Raw genomic sequence first — 21,112 nt, forward strand, 5'->3', positions numbered from 1 at the left:
TGTATTTTAAACCTGCCTTTATCTCTCATTTGTGTATTCCTTGATTTAAAATGTGAATGAAGGGGAACGTGTAATTGAGATTACACTGAGCTGATGTAACATTTCATCTATCCAAGTTGTGGTGTTTTCAGATCTTATACAAATTAAAATTGATTGATTATTTGCCTTTATTAGGGTGGAGTTAGGACTACTGGTCCTCTCTGCCACACAACCCTAAAATGATAGAGATCACGACTGCAAATGACTTGATTTGATACTCTAGTATGCTGCATATATAAGGTTTATATGATTTAAATTTTTATAATAGATGCAGTGCCAACAGTAATTGAAGTATCAAAAATGCTTATAATATTACGATCACTCTTGATTCAAAATTACTTGATAAATTCATTTTAATAAACATTATACTGTAAAACAACGCAGCTATAAAATTTTGAGAAGATGAAATCAAGTCTTATTAACCAAACCCTACAACCATATAAAGGAGGTAGGTAATAGTTTATATTATTGAGTTGGAAATACTGGCAATACAATCTTAAACTAACAAACTAGTTGATAAGAACTCACATCATCAGGAAGCTTGACGTTTTTGCCTTGTACATGCTGGTGGAAGAGTAATTTATAAGTATCACGCTGACCCTTCACTACATCCAAAGCTTTTCTTGTATACTTGTCATTGTCCATCATCTCATTGTAGAGCTCTTCCAACGATCGTACTTTGTTCTGAAACACAAAATCAAGTATTAATAAAACTAAAAACATTATTGATTATAAAGATACAATAGTAGCAAAAGGACTAATTACACAACACTAATTTTCTCTGAATATCAATGCAGTAGTTTAGCTCACCTGAAGATCTTCAATCTTTGCACTCTCTTTTTCTTTTTCATCCTGCTCTTGTTTATTGCTCAGTTCTCTTATAACAGCGAGCAGCTTCTGGTTTGTGGTTTGCAGCTCTTGAATATCGCTGAATGTTACAAGGTGCTTTGATATCACCTGTCAACACATCAATCAACAACTATAATCCAATTCATTGCGATCAAACTACATTTCTAATCTTAGAACCATGCAAAATAAATATTGTAAGCATTCTTTAGAATGAAAGAAAACATAAGGTCATGGAAAGTGGATCACAAAAGAAGGTTAACCAACAGAAGATTGAAAATTTAACAATTAGAATTTATATAAGATTCAAAAATTAAAAAAAGTAGTAATGATCAACCATCCATTTGTTTCCTTCAGTCTAAAATAGCGTGTGAATCCGATGAATAGATTTCACTTAATTTAATGTTCCAGTGCAAAGGATAGAGTTCAATGATAGAGCACTGACTCTAGGGTGGCACTGGTAATATAAGTAATGCAACAATTCAATGTGAATAATTAAGTATAATTAAATGTTATAGATAATACATGTATGTAATTATTATACCGAGAATGTATGACAACCAATACTGATATGAATCGGCCACTGAAGTTTCATTTTTCTTTAAAAAATCTATATAAATCTGGGATATGGTTTAAAATCAAATAAATTATTTCACTCCCAAAGATGGCCAAGCTAGGTACGGTAAGAATAATGTATGAATACATGTAGGCTGATTAAACTGAAGGATAATAATTAAAGGATGTTTTTTTTGAGGAGTGGAAGATAATCATTTGCTCTTTCTTTAGTCAATAACGATATTCAATTGGATAACTCCAAATATGGTGAATGACACAAGTAGTACTTAAAAATGGATCTGAATACAATGACCAATTTATTACCTTCATTACAATGAGCGAGTCTAGGAAATTAAAAAAAAGTTCCATTCCTATTCAACAATATCGCAACATTCCAAATTTAAAAACAGAAAACACAACCAATCAAAATCAAGACACCCAATAATTGTAAAGTATTATAAAAAAGTAAGGGCCGGTTTCCGAACTAAGGATTTAGGTTAGTTCTAAACTTTAAACAGCTGGAGTCAGAAAATTGGCTTACCAAAACGGGGCGTAGTCGTAGTCCATGTTTAGATTGGATTTCGAAAAACTAAAAACTAGAAAATTGAACACAGAATAAAATGAAGAGAAAATAGTGTAAAAATGTTCAGCTCTTTTGAATTATTTAGGAATGTTTCATTTCGTCAGGGGAAAAACGTTTCCAATATTATAGAAATGAGAAAATAAAGATTATAAACTACGAATACGCCCCGGGGTTTCGGAAAGCTAATTTTCTGACTCCAGCTGTTTCAAGTCTAGAACTTAGCTAAATCCCGAGCTCGGAAACCGGCCCTAAATGCATTTACAACATTTTTTTAATACAATGCAAATATTATTTAGTTACACAAATTTACACAAACATTTAAACGGTGAGCAAATGAACTTTTATTTTTCCAAATGAGTTTGTTCATGCATCTTCATGCAACAGAAGAAACAAGATCAAAAGTTTAACATCTATAATACAAAATATTGATAATAAGGAACTTAGAATGATTGCATTAAAGGACAGAACACAATCATACTTACATCCAAGGAAGTATTCATGTCTGCCTTCAATCGTTGTGGAGAATCAAGCATTGGGACAACTGTTCCTCTAGATTCTTCAACCTCCTTCAGCAGGAAGCAGACCTGAAATTTTTGAAATTCTTGAAAATAATTTTTAAATTGTGAGTTTAGTATACAGTGATCATTATTAGAAATTACACCATAAGAATTGTAATGTTTTGCAAAAATATAATAATTAGTCGCGACTAAAGTAGGAAATTGAAAGAAACTACACATACAATTGACAAAAAAACACACGAATAAGAGTGTTGTACTAATTATTTGGATTTAAAATACAGTTCAAATGAAAAATGCAATTTCATTTTTTCCACTTTAAATGATGTTTACAGACAACTTCCTCAACATCATAAGTCAATTTTCATCCTGTTTTAAGCCATGTCCACACTGAAAAAATGTTCGACATACATGTTCAGCAAACATGTTTCTTGAGGATCTCAGGGACAAACATTTTAGAAAGTTTGGACAATCATTGTTTGTCAAACAAAAAATTACTGTTTTTCCAAACATTTTCAGTGTTCACAGCTGTTTTACAGCTGTGAAACATAAAACCTGTTCTTTCCACTTACAAATATTTTGTTTGGTGACGCGTCCACACTGGCCACGGGCAAACATTGACATTGTTTGTCAAACATAATAAAATTTTCCCAAACTTTTTCAACAAACATGTTTGTAGAACATTTGTTCAGTGTGGACACGGCTTATGACGTTCAGAAATCATGGATCAACAATTCAGTTTCTTCAAATAAAGATACGACCATAATTAAAATATAAAAGCTTGCTAATTTCGAAAATCGGACAAACCAGATCAAAATGTTTAGTAATTCTATAATCGAAATACCAGCCAATTGCATCAATATTGATAGATAATTACTTCTTAATTTTATTGCTAAACTAGCAGGTAACCCGTGCTGCGCAAGGATCTGTTCAAAGGATAGATTGAATTTAGTGTTAAAAGTTCCATGCTGATATTGAAAGTATCAACAACTATAATCATTCATTATTAGTGTTGCATTGTTGAAGGACGATCCGACGGCAGAGCAAAGCGGGAGAGAGATGGCGCTGTCTGCTTTGTTGAATGATGGACGGGGATTTACAATAGAAACTAGATTTGATTGGGCTTCGTAAACTTTGTGTAAGAAATTGAATATATTTGTTCTAAATATTGAAGTATAATTAATTGATTAACGAGAATAAGCCTAACGAATAATCAACTAGTTATAGGCATATAACCATCATCTGCGAATTAAGAATCTATATGCAAAATGTCAAGTTAATCAGTCCAGTAGTTCAGACGTGATGATGCGTCAAACATAATTTTCCTATCCCGTACGTGTATTATGTGTATTACGTGTATGTCTCTTTATTATAGTATAGATTACTAATGAAAATGAATTAGGCAACAGGTTAAGATATAGTTAAGGTTACCTGTCTGGAAAGGTCGGAAATAGTGTCGCTGAGCCGTTTGTTTTCACGTGTATGATGGTTGGCAGTCTTTTCAGCTTCGTGAGCTCGATGTCTGAGTTTTGCAATTTCGTTTTCCATTTCATCAATTCTAATAGTCATGGTTTCAACTGTATTCATTGCATAGTCGTAGTCTTCTCTCTGCTTCTTCAATATAGGTGCTTTTTCATCCAGTTCCTGGAAATTGAGAATATGATTGAATTTCAGACATAATGCTCTTATGTATAAAAAATAATTTTTTGACAAGTTGAACTTATGGAATTCTAGATCATTTTTTACCTGTGTATAATACGCGTCCCGTAGCTTTGCTTCCGTGACTTTGAAACTATATATATATATAGGCAAGGTATGGTTCGCGGGGTGATATTCCTACTTTTAAAAAACATACGCTCCAGAGTACCTATAGATCCCTAAATGGGGGAAGCTCCCTACAGATGTTCGGTGTTTTTGCACGGGTAGTATTGTAGTCTAGTTGCTCTCTAGACTAGCCGCCAGTTTCTGTTTCTACTTTCCCTGTGTATAAGCCGCCAGTTTCTGTCTCTACTTTCCCTGTGTATAAGCCGCCAGTTTCTGTCTCTACTTTCCCTGTGTATAAGCCGCCAGTTTCTGTCTCTACTTTCCCTGTGTATAAGCCGCTCAACATATATTTACTATCGTAATTGCATAACAGTATCAAGTTATTAGACAAGGATAATTTAACATAACAACTGATGAAAAATATGCTCGCAATGAAGGCGAATAGTAGCACAAGGTGTCACTCACCTTCAAAATAGTATTGATATAGAGGTTGAGTTTCTTCGAGTTGGCTTTTTCGAGAATGAGTTCTTCGGAGACGGTGGCATACTGGCAGTAGATCTGAGTCAGGGTCATGCCCGACTTGATAAGGCGACTCGCCGCGGCTGCCGAAGGCGCCAAGTTCTCCAAAACTGAATCTATCGATTCTACAACATATAATCAAATGAACTAATGTTAAAAACAGATAGATAATAATTATATGAAAAATGTATACATCATATTAAACATCGTAAGGAAATTAAACGATCGACAAGAATCGTGGTGAGTTCAAAAAGTGATAACTATATAAGTCGATACAAATTACGAGTGAATAACAAACAAGTAGGCTAATATCTTTTTAGTTGATTTGATCGAATAATGGTAAATGTTAAGCAATGGTTGAATGAACAAATCTGAAAATTGGAATTTATAAAATTGAATAGTTTTGAATTGTATTCAATTGAATAGAAAAATGAATGAGAAAGAGAGATTTATAGAAGGAGGCGATACTGTATAGAGAATAATAACAAAATACATTAGCTTATGTCAATGTAAGTCGAGTTTGAAGGCAATTACAACAGAAAGTCAATTTTCAATAATTATATTATTCAATGAATGAGGTATACCTTCTTTAGCAACTTTCACTAGATCATTAGCATGAACTAGTTCTTTTTTCAACTGAGCGATACACTCATTTTTATTAGCCACAGTCACTTTCAACTCTTCTATCTCCTGATTCTTACTGGTCTCCAGTTCTCCAAACTGTTGACTGGCATCTTTCAACATATCTTGCAACTCTTTCACTCCCAGCATCAATTCAGCATTCTTACTAGCTGCTTCCTCACTCAAACCTGCAACAATTAATCATGGAAACAATAAAAAACAGCACACTAAGAAGTATTATTAAATGTTAGGAATTTTGAATTAAAAAATTAAGAGCGGAAAAATTCGATGTTAACACAGATTAACAATAACTACACCAACTTAGGTAAGATCTTAGACCATTTATAGAATAGACACGTCCCATTGTATATTCATACTGAAAATCGATGAAGCCAACATCTACTGCCAAATCCACCCATCTCGACGTCACAACAGTGAGGTCACGCATCGTATAGAAATTATAGAAAATAAAAGGGTACTAAGATTTTTATTTTTCTTTCTATTTCTAATAATAGAAAACTTTTTTGAGTTTGTTGTGTAAGTGTTTGTGGTGTTTAACTTACATTGTTGTTAAACATAGCTTGTTTTCCATAGCAGATTGTTATTTATTTATGTAATTATTATTTATGAAAATGGTAATCTCCTGCGCAGCATATAATTGCACTGAAATTTTTAGGAAAAAAGTGGAATATCTTTTCATGCGTAAGTTGAAATTTATACACATAAATATTGTAAGTTGTAACTGTAATATTATCCTTGGTTATGATGTAAGTGAACTCATTGCAGCATGACAATAAATTAGTTTTGTAGGCTACCGTACCTTATTATTTTCAAAACACATTATAACTTTGAAGCCGATATCACTTAACACATTATAACTTAACCGATATCGTTTTTGCCCGTAGCTAAAAATGACCTAAAAACACCATGAATCTGAAATAGACACAATCTGAAAGTTTTCCATACGATGAGTGACGTCACTGTTGTGACGTCAAGATGGGTGGATTTGGCAGTAGATGTTGGCTTCAGAGGCTAGACTTCCCAGCGTGTCTATTCTATAACTGGTCTAAGGGTAAGATTCAAGTAATCAAGTCAGTGGAGATGATAGGATGGCATAGTTGCCAAGTTTCTTTCTCTCCACCGCCATCTTTAGTAGATATGTGGATGTGATTTAACCCGGTGAATCTGATGTATATATTTATTTATTCATATACAAATACAATTCTAGGTAAAAACAACAGGCATTCGCCCAAAACTGCTCTAAACCTTAATTTGGAATACACAGTCTAGCGGTTATGTGAAAATTATAACTTATTCATAATTGATTCTTGCTAATAACGATAAAATATATCTCAAATATCCTATACTATTAAACGAGAAATTTCTGTTTAGATGTTTATATATCTGTATGTGACCGGATCTCGAAAACGGCTCTAACGATTCTCACGAAATTTGGAACAAAGTAGGATTATGATATGAAAATTCGATTGCACTAGGTCTCAACCCTGGGATAACTCGCTGAAGGAAATTAAAAGGATTCATACGTCCTTAGAAAAACAGCTTGAGATTTTGACGACTGTCGATGATGGAAGTGAGTGAGCGAGTGCATGTGTGTGGGACTGAGACAAAATTATTACTCAGCTGTTGAACTGTTGTAATCATTCAATCAGGTACTTAGTGCCGATTGTACAAGAGCCGGTTAAATTTTAATCCTGATTAATGCCAGTAGAACCAATCTGATAAGATCTTTTTGAAATGGTCTTCTCTGATTTGGATTAAAATTTAACATGCTTTTGTGGGAGAAATTTTTTCATTCCTCTGGGAATTAATCTCAATCCACTGTGATTAGATAGAACCTGTATGAACTATAAATATATTATAATTTCTTCTTTCGTAATAAATTTTATATACTTTTGTACTCCAGAGCGGAGTTCGGTGCCCCGATATTATTATATAAGCCAAGAAATATATCTTTTCATGATTTAATGCAAATTTTCCGTAATTAAGATTAAATATTCTGATAGTTCTCTATATTTCTCCATAGCTTACAAATGAAACACTTAGATAGTCTCAATTTAATATGAATTACATTTGTACAGATTCAACAGACCCCAAATGAAAAAAGTTCTTTATGTATCAAAATAAATAAATTTTCCATTTTAGATCAAACTGAGCAGTATATGTTATCATATTTTCTACCACATGGAATAATATTCTTTTCACTTGTAAAATTGAAAATAATCAATTATTAATATAATAACCTAATTTCTAAAATGCATTATTACATTGAAGCCGATATCACTTAACACATTATAACTTAACCGATATCGTTTTTGCCCGTAGCTAAAAATGACCTAAAAACACCATGAATCTGAAATAGACACAATCTGAAAGTTTTCCATACGATGAGTGACGTCACTGTTGTGACGTCAAGATGGGTGGATTTGGCAGTAGATGTTGGCTTCAGAGGCTAGACTTCCCAGCGTGTCTATTCTATAACTGGTCTAAGGGTAAGATTCAAGTAATCAAGTCAGTGGAGATGATAGGATGGCATAGTTGCCAAGTTTCTTTCTCTCCACCGCCATCTTTAGTAGATATGTGGATGTGATTTAACCCGGTGAATCTGATGTATATATTTATTTATTCATATACAAATACAATTCTAGGTAAAAACAACAGGCATTCGCCCAAAACTGCTCTAAACCTTAATTTGGAATACACAGTCTAGCGGTTATGTAAAAATTATAACTTATTCATAATTGATTCTTGCTAATAACGATCAAATATATCTCAAATATCCTATACTATTAAACGAGAAATTTCTGTTTAGATGTTTATATATCTGTATGTGACCGGATCTCGAAAACGGCTCTAACGATTCTCACGAAATTTGGAACAAAGTAGGATTATGATATGAAAATTCGATTGCACTAGGTCTCAACCCTGGGATAACTCGCTGAAGGAAATTAAAAGGATTCATACGTCCTTAGAAAAACAGCTTGAGATTTTGACGTCTGTCGATGATGGAAGTGAGTGAGCGAGTGCATGTGTGTGGGACTGAGACAAAATTATGACTCAGCTGTTGAACTGTTGTAATCATTCAATCAGGTACTTAGTGCCGGTTGTACAAGAGCCGGTTAAATTTTAATCCTGATTAATTCCAGTAGAACCAATCTGATAAGATCTTTTTGAAATGGTCTTCTCTGATTTGGATTAAAATTTAACATGCTTTTGTGGGAGAAATTTTTTCATTCCTCTGGGAATTAATCTCAATCCACTGTGATTAGATAGAACCTGTATGAACTATAAATATATTATAATTTCTTCTTTCGTAATAAATTTTATATACTTTTGTACTCCAGAGCGGAGCTCGGTGCCCCGATATTATTATATAAGCCAAGAAATATATCTTTTCATGATTTAATGCAAATTTTCCGTAATTAAGATTAAATATTCTGATAGTTCTCTATATTTCTCCATAGCTTACAAATGAAACACTTAGATAGTCTCAATTTAATATGAATTACATTTGTACAGATTCAACAGACCCCAAATGAAAAAAGTTCTTTATGTATCAAAATAAATGAATTTTCCATTTTAGATCAAACTGAGCAGTATATGTTATCATATTTTCTACCACATGGAATAATATTCTTTTCACTTGTAAAATTGAAAAATAATCAATTATTAATATAATAACCTAATTTCTAAAATGCATTATTACATCATACAGGTAAAACACATACCAGAGCATGGTAATTACATGCCATGCAATCAATGCAGACGTAAAATATTCAAATAGATTTAATTCGAATAAAAAATAATACTTGAGACAGGAGTAGTATTGTATTCCATATTATGAAGCACCCAATTTTTAAAAATTTAGTTAGTGAACAATATCAATAATTATAACTCATAAATGATAGTTTCTTACCTTTGTACAAATCTGCTATCCTTGTCTGCGCCTTGATTTCTTCACTGTAACTTACATTAGCTTTTGTTTCTTTTTCACATTGAGCAACCAGATTTTCAGTCAAATTTTCTATTCTTTTAGTCAATCCTTGATTAACTTCTTTCAAACGCGCGCAGCTAGATTGAGATTGTTGTAACTGTGAACAAATTTTGCTATCAATATAAACATAACCGCATTTGACCAGATATCCTATAACAAATTCAAATAGCTACATCTAATATGCTATCTTTATATTTTCTCACATTACATCTTATTATATCTTCTCAATAAGTGTGATGTTTGATATTTTTTTAGTATGCCGATAATATAAATTCAACATATTTAATACCAAGAAAATATTTCAAAGATTCAATACACAGTAGGACTATATTAAAAAATAAATAAACCTTTAATACCAAAGGATGATTAGAGCCTTAAAATGGTTGGATGATAAGGGGAGAATGAAAATTTAATGTCCATTAAATATAAATGTTATAATATCATTATATGAATATTATGAGTTAGTCAAAATTTACCCAAGGAAATGTGGGCTTTGCTTATGATGTACTGAGCAATCGCTCAGAAGAGAATCAAGTATGTTCAAATTGAAGCATGTGTTGAGTGTACTTTTTGAGCTTATAGGGGGTGTAAAATAATATTTGAAAATACGATCGGATAAACAAGTTTCAATCAAGTTACAAATGTCCCATTACAATTCTCTTAGAAGCTTTGGATCTTAGCTATGGTGAACGTGATATTTTCGAACTCTAAAAAAAATCTGAAATTGTTTGTTTTATTCTAATTTATAATTTCAGATTGATGATTTGGTGTAGAAATTGAAATGGACATATCCTACATAATATTTGGACGATTTTAGACAAAATTAGGAAATAATGGAAGTTTTGGGCAATAGCCTGTTTTTTCTTTTCCAACTATTAGCCTATATTGTTTGCTCTATCCAATAAATAAATAAAACAGGAAAATTCAACACAATAGTAGGTATCGTATGAAATGTACCTACTTACTTATGAAATGTAGATAATGATTTTTGCATGAGTTCACGAACTGCATGACTTTTTTCTCCTTTTTTTCCTTCTCATTTCTCTATTTCTATCTTGTTTTTGTTGTAATCTATATTAATTTTTACTGTGCTCATCTATTATAATTTTAGTTTTACATCAATACTTATAGTTTATTCATGTACAGTGTTGTTTTGTACCACTATGGGTCTTGTTAGACTCAGTGGAAATTGTCATATCGTATAAATAAGTAAATAAATGAAGAAATAAATAAATACCGTAGTCTTGAAGCACAATATTTCAGCAAAATTGGAAAATTATAAGAATAATCAAATACAAGTATGACCTAAATGAGGACAATCGTCGAAGAGAAACTGGATCACTTCAGCTAGAGGGGAAAATTCGAAACATACCTCTTCAGTTTTCTCAGACAGTTGGCTTTGGAGAAGGAGAACGTTGGCAGTATGTTCTCGTCTCAAATTGACCATTTCCGTATTATGTTTTGCAACATCAACACTCAGTCCTTGAATTTGTTCCAGAAGAAGAGTTTTCTCTTTGGTCAGACGCTTCTCTCTATTCAGAAAATAATCATATTTATATTATTATGATGCTGATAATTCAAAAACAAGCAAATAACTAACAATATAAGTCATATGCAGTGGCGTAACGTACAACCCCGCTGCCCCCGCGGCGCGGGGGGGGCCGGGCTAGGGCCCGGATAATATGTAGGCTAATATAGGTTTTCTGAAAAAATGAAATTACCCGGTCTAGGGGGCCCGGGCTAGGGCCCGAAATGATAATTATATATTGCATACTTTAAAAAGAAAAATTAAATAATCATGGAAGTAACTTTTGATAAAAAAGCAGAAGTTTTATTGTGGAAAATGACAGGTTTCATTCATTGTGTAAGAAGAAATATGCAATAGAACAATGTTATCAGTCTGGTTATAAATTAATATCAAGAGAATACAAGTAGAAATAGAACTCGATGGAGTTATCAGAATATTTGCATCTCAAAAAGCAAGACGACAGAATAAATTAAAAGTATAAATCCTACAACTCAAAGGTAGGCTACTATTTCTTCTGAACATTTTTTTCAAATCAATAAAATAAATAATAACATTATCAACCGAACTCTCATTTAAAACCTTGAAAAATGTAAAGTTCTTACTAAAACCTGAAACTTGTACTTCTCAAGTGCAAAATCAGAATACAAACATGTGAGAAAAGAGACATGTGGGAAAAAGAACCAAGGTGCTACTGTACCCAGAAAACAGTGATTGCAGAACTTGGAGGCTTGTAGGAGACATCAAATCAAAGGTTTTTATAAATTATTATTTTAATAATTCATGAATCTTAAGACTAGATACTACTTACTAACTCTAGTTCTAGCTCTAAAGGTTGGATTCTATATTTGTAGCTTAAAACCTAATTCTTGACTTAAATTGTAGAATTCAATCGAGAAAAGTTTTATTTTTTCAACTAAGCTATGTAATTCACTCATGAAAGATGTACGTTCACATTGGAGTTTAATGCTTGGGATTAAGGGAGAAGGGGGCTGGAGAAAGGTGGTACGATTTTAGAAGAGGGGCCCGGATTTTTTTTTGCGAGGGGCCCGGTTTGAAACGTTACGCTACTGGTCATATGTAGATTTGATACTAACACGTGGAAAATATTTCTGACACACTTTAGATACAAAGCAAGCCTCGAATAAAATTATGCAATCTGAACCGTTGTTGGACACAAGTTATGAGAACGATTTTATTGAAAAATAGTGCACAATAGATATTAATAATGTACTTATATTGATTGAAATCTAGTACTACTGATACTGATTGATATGTCAGGTTGATTCAATAACCTAAGATAGAGGTGCAATCGATTTTACTTTTCCAAGACGATTATTCCTTGGCATCAGATTATGTCTTTGATCTATTAATTATACCGTACTTTCCCTAAATTTTCGGTTTATATGTCGTGGACACCCACAGTTGGGAAACGCTGGTTTAGACAGTCATCTCTGTAATTAGAAGACAGAGCTATATTTATAACGTGAACCTCACTTGACATACTTTTAATCGACTACTAAGTTGAAAGTAAGCACTGACTTGTAGTCGAGCTCCATCTTGAGAGCGTCCAGGTTGTCGAGCTGTGCGATGGCCTGACACTTGGCCAAGATGGCGGCGTCGAGCTGCTTGGTGAGCGTGGCCACGTCCTCCTGGAGCCGCTGCAGCTGAGCGTCGCGACGCCCCACCATCTGCACGGCGTCCACACGCTCGTCCACTGCCACGTTGCGCTCATGTCGCAGCTTCACGCTCTCCTCGTCCAGTCTGCAAACACAAACAATCAATGTGAAATGTAACCTATATCTTTTGGGAATGTTACTGCTTATAAAATTTGGAAAAAGAGCAGTTTTTGGCAAAATAAATGGAATAAATATAAATACAATAGCATACAAGTGAATTGAATAGCATTACATGGAAGGGAATAGAATAGCTTAGAATGAAATAGCAAAACTTAGTGAGATTCCCGTTATTGAGTCAGTGTAAATGATAGGACTGCAGGGTTGCCGACTCTCTTTTTCCAACGCCTTCTATAGCAAATAACTGTGATTCAAGTTATTTCAGTACATCTTATATATAATATTAACAGTTGATTATCTCATCAAATATGTAGTATATGTTAGTTTATATAGAAATAATTTATTACATAGTACCCTTTTTCCAAACATTTTATAATTAATTTTTTTTTCAAAATGAATTATTATTATCTAGTCAACAAATATCTTCAAATTATCTTCATCAGCAGCTGACCCATTTTATATTTAAGCTGCTGAAGAAGATAATTTAAAGATATTTTTTACTAGAAAAAAATAATAATTTTGGGAAAAACTTACAAAGCCAAAACTTGTTTTTTATGTGTCTATATAAAAAAAAGCTTCGAAAAGAGGGTACTATTTCATTATACCTATGAATTAACAATTTAAGTAGCTCTATTACATGATATAGGATTTGCTTTACTTTTGTTGACAGTTAATAATGTGATGATGTAAATCATTCATGAACACAGGCTTTGGCCCATGCATGGAATTATATTGTATGTTGTTTTGTTTATATAATTGCTGTATTTGTAAAATAATAAGTTCAATTCTACAGAATCTTAAAGTTTAAAATTTAATAAAAGGCCAGTCAATGTGATAGAAACCAATAAAATATTTGGACAATAAAACACGGTATGAAAACACAAAAAACAGAACAAAATAAGTAAGAAGCAAGTTTAAATGTTAAATTTGCAATACCCAGCAGGCTAAATTGAAATAAAAAAATACTTACCTCTTTACTTTTTCATTTAACTTTGCCAATTCCTCTTTAGCAGCACAATAATTTGCTCTAAGTTCTTTTAATTCATCTTGGGCACGTTCCAATTCATTCTGAAGAGAATTCCTTGCGGTTTTTGTTTCAACAAGTTCATTACTCAAGCTTGTTATTTTTTCATCTAAAACAAATACACTGTTTTCAATCAAGACAAGATAAAGTAAGATAAAAAAATATTATAGTATTCTTACCTAAACCTACTAGAGAAAGAACTACCTACTATAATATCAATGGTTTTAATGTCAGTATTGGGATAATATATTCACTGAGTCTCAAATAAAAGTCCAGGAAAGTTTGGTGAAACACTGGTTGCCTTGGAATAGTAGTTTAACTTAGTAGACACTTTTAAATTTTATTTTTAACTTCTTACTATAAGATTTGCTATATACGAGGGCTATCCAGAAAGTTTTGGAATAAAAAATAAACGAAGTATAGGAAACAAATTTGATTATATACAGATAAAAGCCACACTCAAATACTACTTTTCTACATAGTCACCATTCAAATTAAGGCATCTATCATAGCAATGTGCTAGCTTGGAAATTCCTTCGTCGGAAAATTCTGGCGCCTGCGTCTTCAATCAATTCGTTACCTCTTATTGCAGCTGTGCGTAGTCATCAAAACGCTTTAGCCGGCCTAAACTTCGCGAAATTTACGGATAACTCGAAAAAGTTCCGTTATTTTGATCTTTAAATTTTCACAGACTTCAGCATCGAATTTTTCGACAAGTTCGGCAGTCACTATGCTGAGTCTTCCACTTCCATCTTTGTCGTGAACATTGGTTCGGCCATTTTTGAATCTGATGACCCACTGACGCACTCCACCTTTAGTGATAATGTTGTCCTCATCTATATAAATAAAAGCGAAATGGCACTCACTCACTGACTGACTCACTCACTCGCAGAACAAAAAATCTACCGGACCAAAAACGTTCAAATTTGGTAGGTGTGTTCAATTGGCCCTTTAGAGGCGCACTGAGATACGCCCAAAATCTGCGTTTTTCCAGCGTTTTCTCAGCTTTATCGAGAACAAATGAACAGAAAATGTTCAAATTTAGTACAAAAGCTCAGCTAGGGTGTAATAATGTTGTGTTAGAAGGAGTTTGCAATAACGTCAAAGATACGCCCAAAATTAGCGTTTTTTTTTTTTATTTTTATCAGATTTATCGAGAACAAATGAACAGAAATTGTTCAAATTACAGAAGCTAAGCTAGGGTGTAATAATTTTGTGTTAGAAAGAATTTGAAATAACGCCAAAGATACGCCCAAAATCTGCGTTTTTCCAGCGTTTTTTGCGCTTTCTCAGCTTTATCGAGAACAAATGAACAGAAAATGTTCAAACTTACTACAGAAGCTCAGCTGGGGTGTAATAATTTTGTGTTAGAAGAAATTTAAAATAACGCCAAAGATACGCCCAAAATTAGCGTTTTCTCAGTTATTTCATCAAGTAGTAGAAAATAGACAGAAAATGTTCAAATTTGGTACAGAGGTTTAGCTAGGGTCTAAAAATTTTGTCATGAGGTGACTTTAATATTTCATAAAAGATACGCCCAAAATCAGCGTTTTTTCTCCCAATGTTTTTCTCAGTTTTTCTGCGTTTTCTCACCTTTTTCAATAATTGATAGAAATATATTTTTAAAAATTCAGTAAACAGGTTTAGCTGAGGAGGAAGAATTTTGTTCGCCAAAGATACGTCGATATAGTAACAGGAGTTTTTTTTATGTTTTCTCAAATTTTCGAGATCAAATTGACATGAAACGTTCAAATTTGGTACAGAGGTCCCGCTGAGGTCTACTAAATGAGAGGCCTTCAAAATATCAAAACTGCCGATTTTCAACGTTCTTTTAGATTATTGGCTTTCTCATTATCTTATCGACCGAAATTGTTAAAATTTGTTACACAAATCAGTCTGATTTTACAGGTTTGGAGTAAATAATGGCGGTGATAAATTGGAGGGTTTTTTCTACAGTTTTTCATTGAGTTTTCAATGCATTTCTCAGGAAAATTTCAGACTCGAGAGAGTTGGAGAATGAATGATTTGTAAGATATCCACGTCATTCCTATCTCAAATTTAAAAGGCTAGACTGGAGTACAATAATTCTCATAATATCCTAACGAAGTTTTCCACCCTGCACTAACCTAATTGAAATTTATCGGTGATTGAATCGAGCGAGGAAGTACTTTCTGATGGAATGAAGCATGCTCAAATGAAAAAATGCAGGCGAGCGAAGCGAGCCCCCTGATCTCATTTTTGGATGGAATGAAGCATGCTCAAATGAAAAAATGCAGGCGAGCGAAGCGAGCCCCCTGATCTCATTTTTGGACGATCCAATCGGGGATCCAGGGGGCGAAGCCCCCTGGCTAGACGGATATGGCGAGCGAAGCGAGCCTGACGGCTAGTACACTTAATAAAGATGCTGATAGATTTCTATCAGTTTACAGCTTTTTGCAGTCATAAACCTTATTATTAGCTTGTAGTTACGTAGCTACGTAGCAAGCTACGTAACTTGCAGCTCGCGGGATTTTCAATTAACGCAGACATTTCAAACCGTCACAGTATTTTAACGGAGGACAGCACGAATCTTTCACTAGCAAAGCTAGATGACAACTAAGCTGCGCAACGCTCTGACCCCAAAATGGCCGCGCTAGCCCCATCCCTAGCATACACAGGCGGAAACATAATCTACTTTCTGGATAGCCCTCTTATATGCTGCAAGTTCTTATGCACCGCTAGTAGATGTGGATTTACTCTTTTTTCAAATATATGAGAGTATGGTTGATTAAGCTTCATCTATATAGGAAACTATAAAGGATAGTACTAGAAAAATAAGTTAGCACTGTTATAATTTTATCAAATTGACTAATTTATGATATGGTATGAATTTTGTAACACATTTACTGAAAAATGTACAAAAATTATAAAACTATAAATTATAAGACTTCACTTTGGGTGTACCAGTGATCAATAGTTTTGAGCTGGGTTAGTTAAAATAGATACAATCAAGTAACAATATTTAAAAATCAATAGTAGGTAGCCTAGTAGTACTAGTTGACTCTACGGTAGTGTGCCCAATATAAAACTGAGTTCATAATTGTGTTGAAAGTAGAACTATTAAATTCAGACTTACGGCTCAACTCACACTTACGCGACTCAAGTCAAGAAGAGACTGCAACTCTAGTCTTTTCTCGACGCAGCATATGTTTTCAAATGGTGACACTCAGGCCACTCTAGTCTTCACGACCTCACGACTGTGAGACTGAGTCCAGCGACAATTTGACATATTGGTCAAGTTTCAACTTGAGTTGCGTAGTAGGCTACCGAGTATTTATAGTGAAAGTGAGGTTATGTTTTATGAAAGTGATTTTTTATAATTTTAGATAAGACAATAATACAAATTAGATAAGAAAAAGTATTCATAATAATTATTATAAAATTTGTTACATGCAAATTAGTGACGAATTAGATCTTATATTTTTAATAAAGTATTGTTAGGAAATAGAATAGAGTAGCATCGAACTGAAGTAGTGACAATGAGCAAAAAAGTCGTGAGGTCCAGAGACTGGAGTATTCTCAACTGGAGTCGTACGATTCGAGTCGATGTAGTGTGAGTTGAGCCTTAGTGGCCAATGCATTCAAATTTCAAAAAATATAGGCCTGTTTAATATGGAGACCTGTTCATACAAGTCAACTCGATAATAATTTTTCTATAAACAATAATTTTATTCATACATTGTCGAAGAAAGATTCCAGTAATATTCTATAAAATATAATTATGCCTTATACAATACTTGCTATAAAAGTAACTAAAGAAATATGAAAAATTGAAAACTTACTTTTCAAACTAACCTAAAATATATAGGTATTTCAAAGCAAAACTTACCACTGTGAACTTTGGAAGTTTCGTAAACTGCTTTAGCAGTTAGATAATCATCCAAGGTTTCGTTCAAGAATTTTTCCAACTTATCCCGAATATTTAAATCAATCTTCTCTATTTCTTCATTGTTTAGAGCTTTCGAAAGCTGTAGACCCCCACTTTCAGCCATTACGAAGAATGAATTTCCAAAACAATGTAAACAGCTAGTTTGAAAACTTATAAATAACTATCATTTTGTAATATTCATTTACAAAATTAAAGTTGAGTATTCAGTCAATATTATTATAATCAAACATTTATACTAACACTATGCCGAAATAGCAGAATCACAAACAGATCTGAGAAATTTCAATGATGCTCGTGTCGTGTTCGTGTTTGAGTGCTTTCGCCATTTTTCTTCGTTTCCCAACCCAACGGAAACGAAACATAGAAAATCATAAACACTAAATCAAATACCATAAATACTTCAAAAACATGTACGAGCTAAATAAATTTCAAAATATTTTTATTACCTATAATAAGTGAAAATTGTGTAATGAGAGTATATTATATTTGTATATTATGCTGATTGCTGATTTTATCCAATCATAGCTCACCATAATCTTGCCGCCAAAATGCTGGAAAATTTCAAATTTATCAAACAACTTTTGAACATCTTCTGTCTATTATTTTGAAAACAACTATGTCATTTTTACATGCTATTTCAGGTTTCTCATGATAGTAGTAGTATGTTTGAGTTTAGGGTATGAGTACAGCTAGTGAATATAAAGAGAATAAAAATCTCAGTACCCTTTTTTAAAATATTTTATCACGACATGTTTCAGTCATTTATGCCATTTTCAAGTGATCAGGAAAGAGATAAATAAAAAGTACAGCTAGTGCTATGGAATAAAATAAAAACAATAATCTTCAATATTTCTTCCCATTACGTACTGCTTATTTTATATTGTTAATAATAAATTTCAAATCCTTTAATTATGAAATAGCAGTATATTTTTATGATTAAAAGCTAATATCGGGGCACCGAGCTTCGCTCGTTATTTTCATTTATTGATAAACAGAACACAATATCTTTAAAAATGATTGTGTTTATATTTTACAGCTGGCTATACATCAGCTTATGAATTTCGGGGATGAGATATTTTGATTTTCCACAGACGCACTTTTTTATTATCCACATATGACGAAAGTCTCAGCTGTTTTTCCAAGGATGAATTATCCATTTGATGTTGTTCAGCGAGTTTTCCCAAGGATGAGACCTAGTGCAATCGAAATTTTTTATCATAAACCTATTACGGTATGTTCCAAATTTCCTGAGAATCGTTAGAGCCGTTTTCGAGATCCGGCGAAATACAAACATCCAAACAGAAATTGCTCGATTAATAGTATAGGATTAGCTTCTACTCACATTTGTAGAGCAATTTCGGACGCTGGGCTGTTTTCAACTCAACACATTCAAGAGTGTTGAAAAAGAGCCCAATGTCCGAAAGCGCTCTACAAACTTGAGTAGAAGCTGATAGCTTTTAATCATAAAAATCAGACTGCTACCGTACCGCATGTCATTTTAAGTAGGTATTTGAAAATGAAATAATCCTACAAGAGTTTTCTCTGCTAGTCCTAGTGGACTATGGTGAGCAATCCACGTTATAATATTAGGTACTGTATTATAGGATAATGACTGTATTATACTGTATTGTAGGAGAACAGCGGTCCGTTTTTTGCCTTGCCACTGCCTATTATTATAGAATATAATAGCTGATATCGATATTTATTATATCTTATGTAGGTAATATCAACTATTCTTGATACTGTAAGAATAATCAATTATATTTTATTTGTCAAGGAAGTATTTTTCCAATGACCAAATAATACATTTTAATATTTTTTATATTAAATATATTGTTGATTAATTATATTTCTACATTGTTAAAAAACGATTTAGCAACGTTGCAGAGTTAAAATTGATGTCTGCTTTGTAGAACGATTAATGATAGACAATGATACAGTTACTAAGTTTATATAACCATTGTTAAAAATTTACTTTAGACAAAATCAACGTCAAATACTGCCGTTAAATAAAGTGGACTCCACTTTTACACATAAGTTAAGTACAAAAATACAACAATGTAGAATGCTGATAATGATGTTAGTGAGTAGGATTAATTACCGGTACCTACCGTATTCTAATAATAAATCAATTGAGCCAAATAATAGTTGTACAAATTAATAAATGGAAAAAAATAAATTTGATTAACTTATTGAATTAAAAGGTACTTAATAAACTTGAATTGAGTTTTTTTCAAATAAATGCATAAATATTATTATAAGTAAAATTTACGTTACTGATTACTATTCACATTGGAAATACTTGATAAAGATCTGAATATACCGTATACCGTAAGTACTTTGAGCATAATACTATGATTCATAATATTCTATACTACCGGGTATCCCGTGCTTTGAACTGGGTAAATTTTAGCTTGGTTGCACCAAAGCCGGTTAGATTTAAACCATATGATTAATTTCACGAAAACCAATCAGAGAAGGCTTTTTTTAAAAGACTTCTCTTTGATTGGTTCTCGTGGAGTTAATAACGATCAAAATTTAACCGGATTTTGTGCAACCGGCACTTTGTGTTGTAAAATGCAATCTCCTTATGTCCAGGAAATATCAAAAAATGCTTTTTTTCTGTTGCGTACTGTATGATGAACCCAAATTAGTTTGATTGATCTCGAATAATCCGCAACCTTTTATTCATGATTTTTACATAATTGTGCTGCATAATTTACATGATTGTGCTACATAATTACGCTACATGGAGTCACTTATTGGAAAAGGCTCTGTTTGGTTGGGCTTTCGTCATTGTTGCGAAAAACTTTGAATCACAAATTGGATAAATTTGTATCAAATATGAACTTGCAATAAAATAAAATCAATTAATCAATAGCAATGAGAATAAGCCTATATCCATCCTCGCAGTAAAATCAGAATCTTGATGGAAAATTGCAAGTTAATAACCGACGAAAATTATAACCGACCAGATCGTAGTTCATAAAAAATGATGATGCGTCAATCATGTATTCCCTATCCGATAGATGAATAAGCAATTTCTTCCTTTGTAATATAGATTATTGCATCTCTATTTTTCCATTTTGCCTATTTGTTAACGCTACGGTATGTAACTCAATTTTATGGCTAAAAAATACAAATAATACGAATTCTATGAAAGGTGTGAAGTGTAGGTTTATTACTTGGGTAATAAAAACAAGAGTTACAACATGAACAATGATAAAAGAGAGTAATGATCATTATACTACATACAAAATAAATAAGTCAATAGATAAGAAAAATGAACAATATTATAAAGTTTTACAACAAACAACCCACCAGTCAACATTGATACGGTATAGAACGATAAAATTAGTGAATACCTACATCATCGAAAATCTAC

The 21,112-nt window shown here is 32.7% G+C and overlaps 1 protein-coding gene across 1 annotated transcript in view; it reads right to left on the bottom strand.

The window, feature by feature from the left end:
- LOC111064529 (nucleoprotein TPR-like) overlaps nucleotides 1-18,057 on the bottom strand; it is a 65,213-nt gene extending 47,156 nt beyond the window's left edge. The window contains exons 1-11 of the mRNA XM_039429703.1: nucleotides 17,668-18,057; nucleotides 13,746-13,908; nucleotides 12,522-12,743; nucleotides 10,827-10,986; nucleotides 9,377-9,551; nucleotides 5,406-5,630; nucleotides 4,768-4,946; nucleotides 3,970-4,182; nucleotides 2,506-2,607; nucleotides 850-996; nucleotides 568-723 (exon numbers count right to left, since the gene is read on the bottom strand). Coding sequence (XP_039285637.1) covers nucleotides 568-723; nucleotides 850-996; nucleotides 2,506-2,607; nucleotides 3,970-4,182; nucleotides 4,768-4,946; nucleotides 5,406-5,630; nucleotides 9,377-9,551; nucleotides 10,827-10,986; nucleotides 12,522-12,743; nucleotides 13,746-13,908; nucleotides 17,668-17,830 — 1,905 coding nt within the window. The 5' untranslated portion in view covers nucleotides 17,831-18,057. The remainder of the gene's footprint in view (nucleotides 1-567; nucleotides 724-849; nucleotides 997-2,505; nucleotides 2,608-3,969; nucleotides 4,183-4,767; nucleotides 4,947-5,405; nucleotides 5,631-9,376; nucleotides 9,552-10,826; nucleotides 10,987-12,521; nucleotides 12,744-13,745; nucleotides 13,909-17,667) is intronic.
- Between the last annotated feature and the right edge of the window lie 3,055 nt (nucleotides 18,058-21,112).

This window comes from Nilaparvata lugens, chromosome 5 (genome assembly GCF_014356525.2).
Source record: "Nilaparvata lugens isolate BPH chromosome 5, ASM1435652v1, whole genome shotgun sequence".
Lineage (NCBI taxonomy): Eukaryota > Metazoa > Arthropoda > Insecta > Hemiptera > Delphacidae > Nilaparvata > Nilaparvata lugens.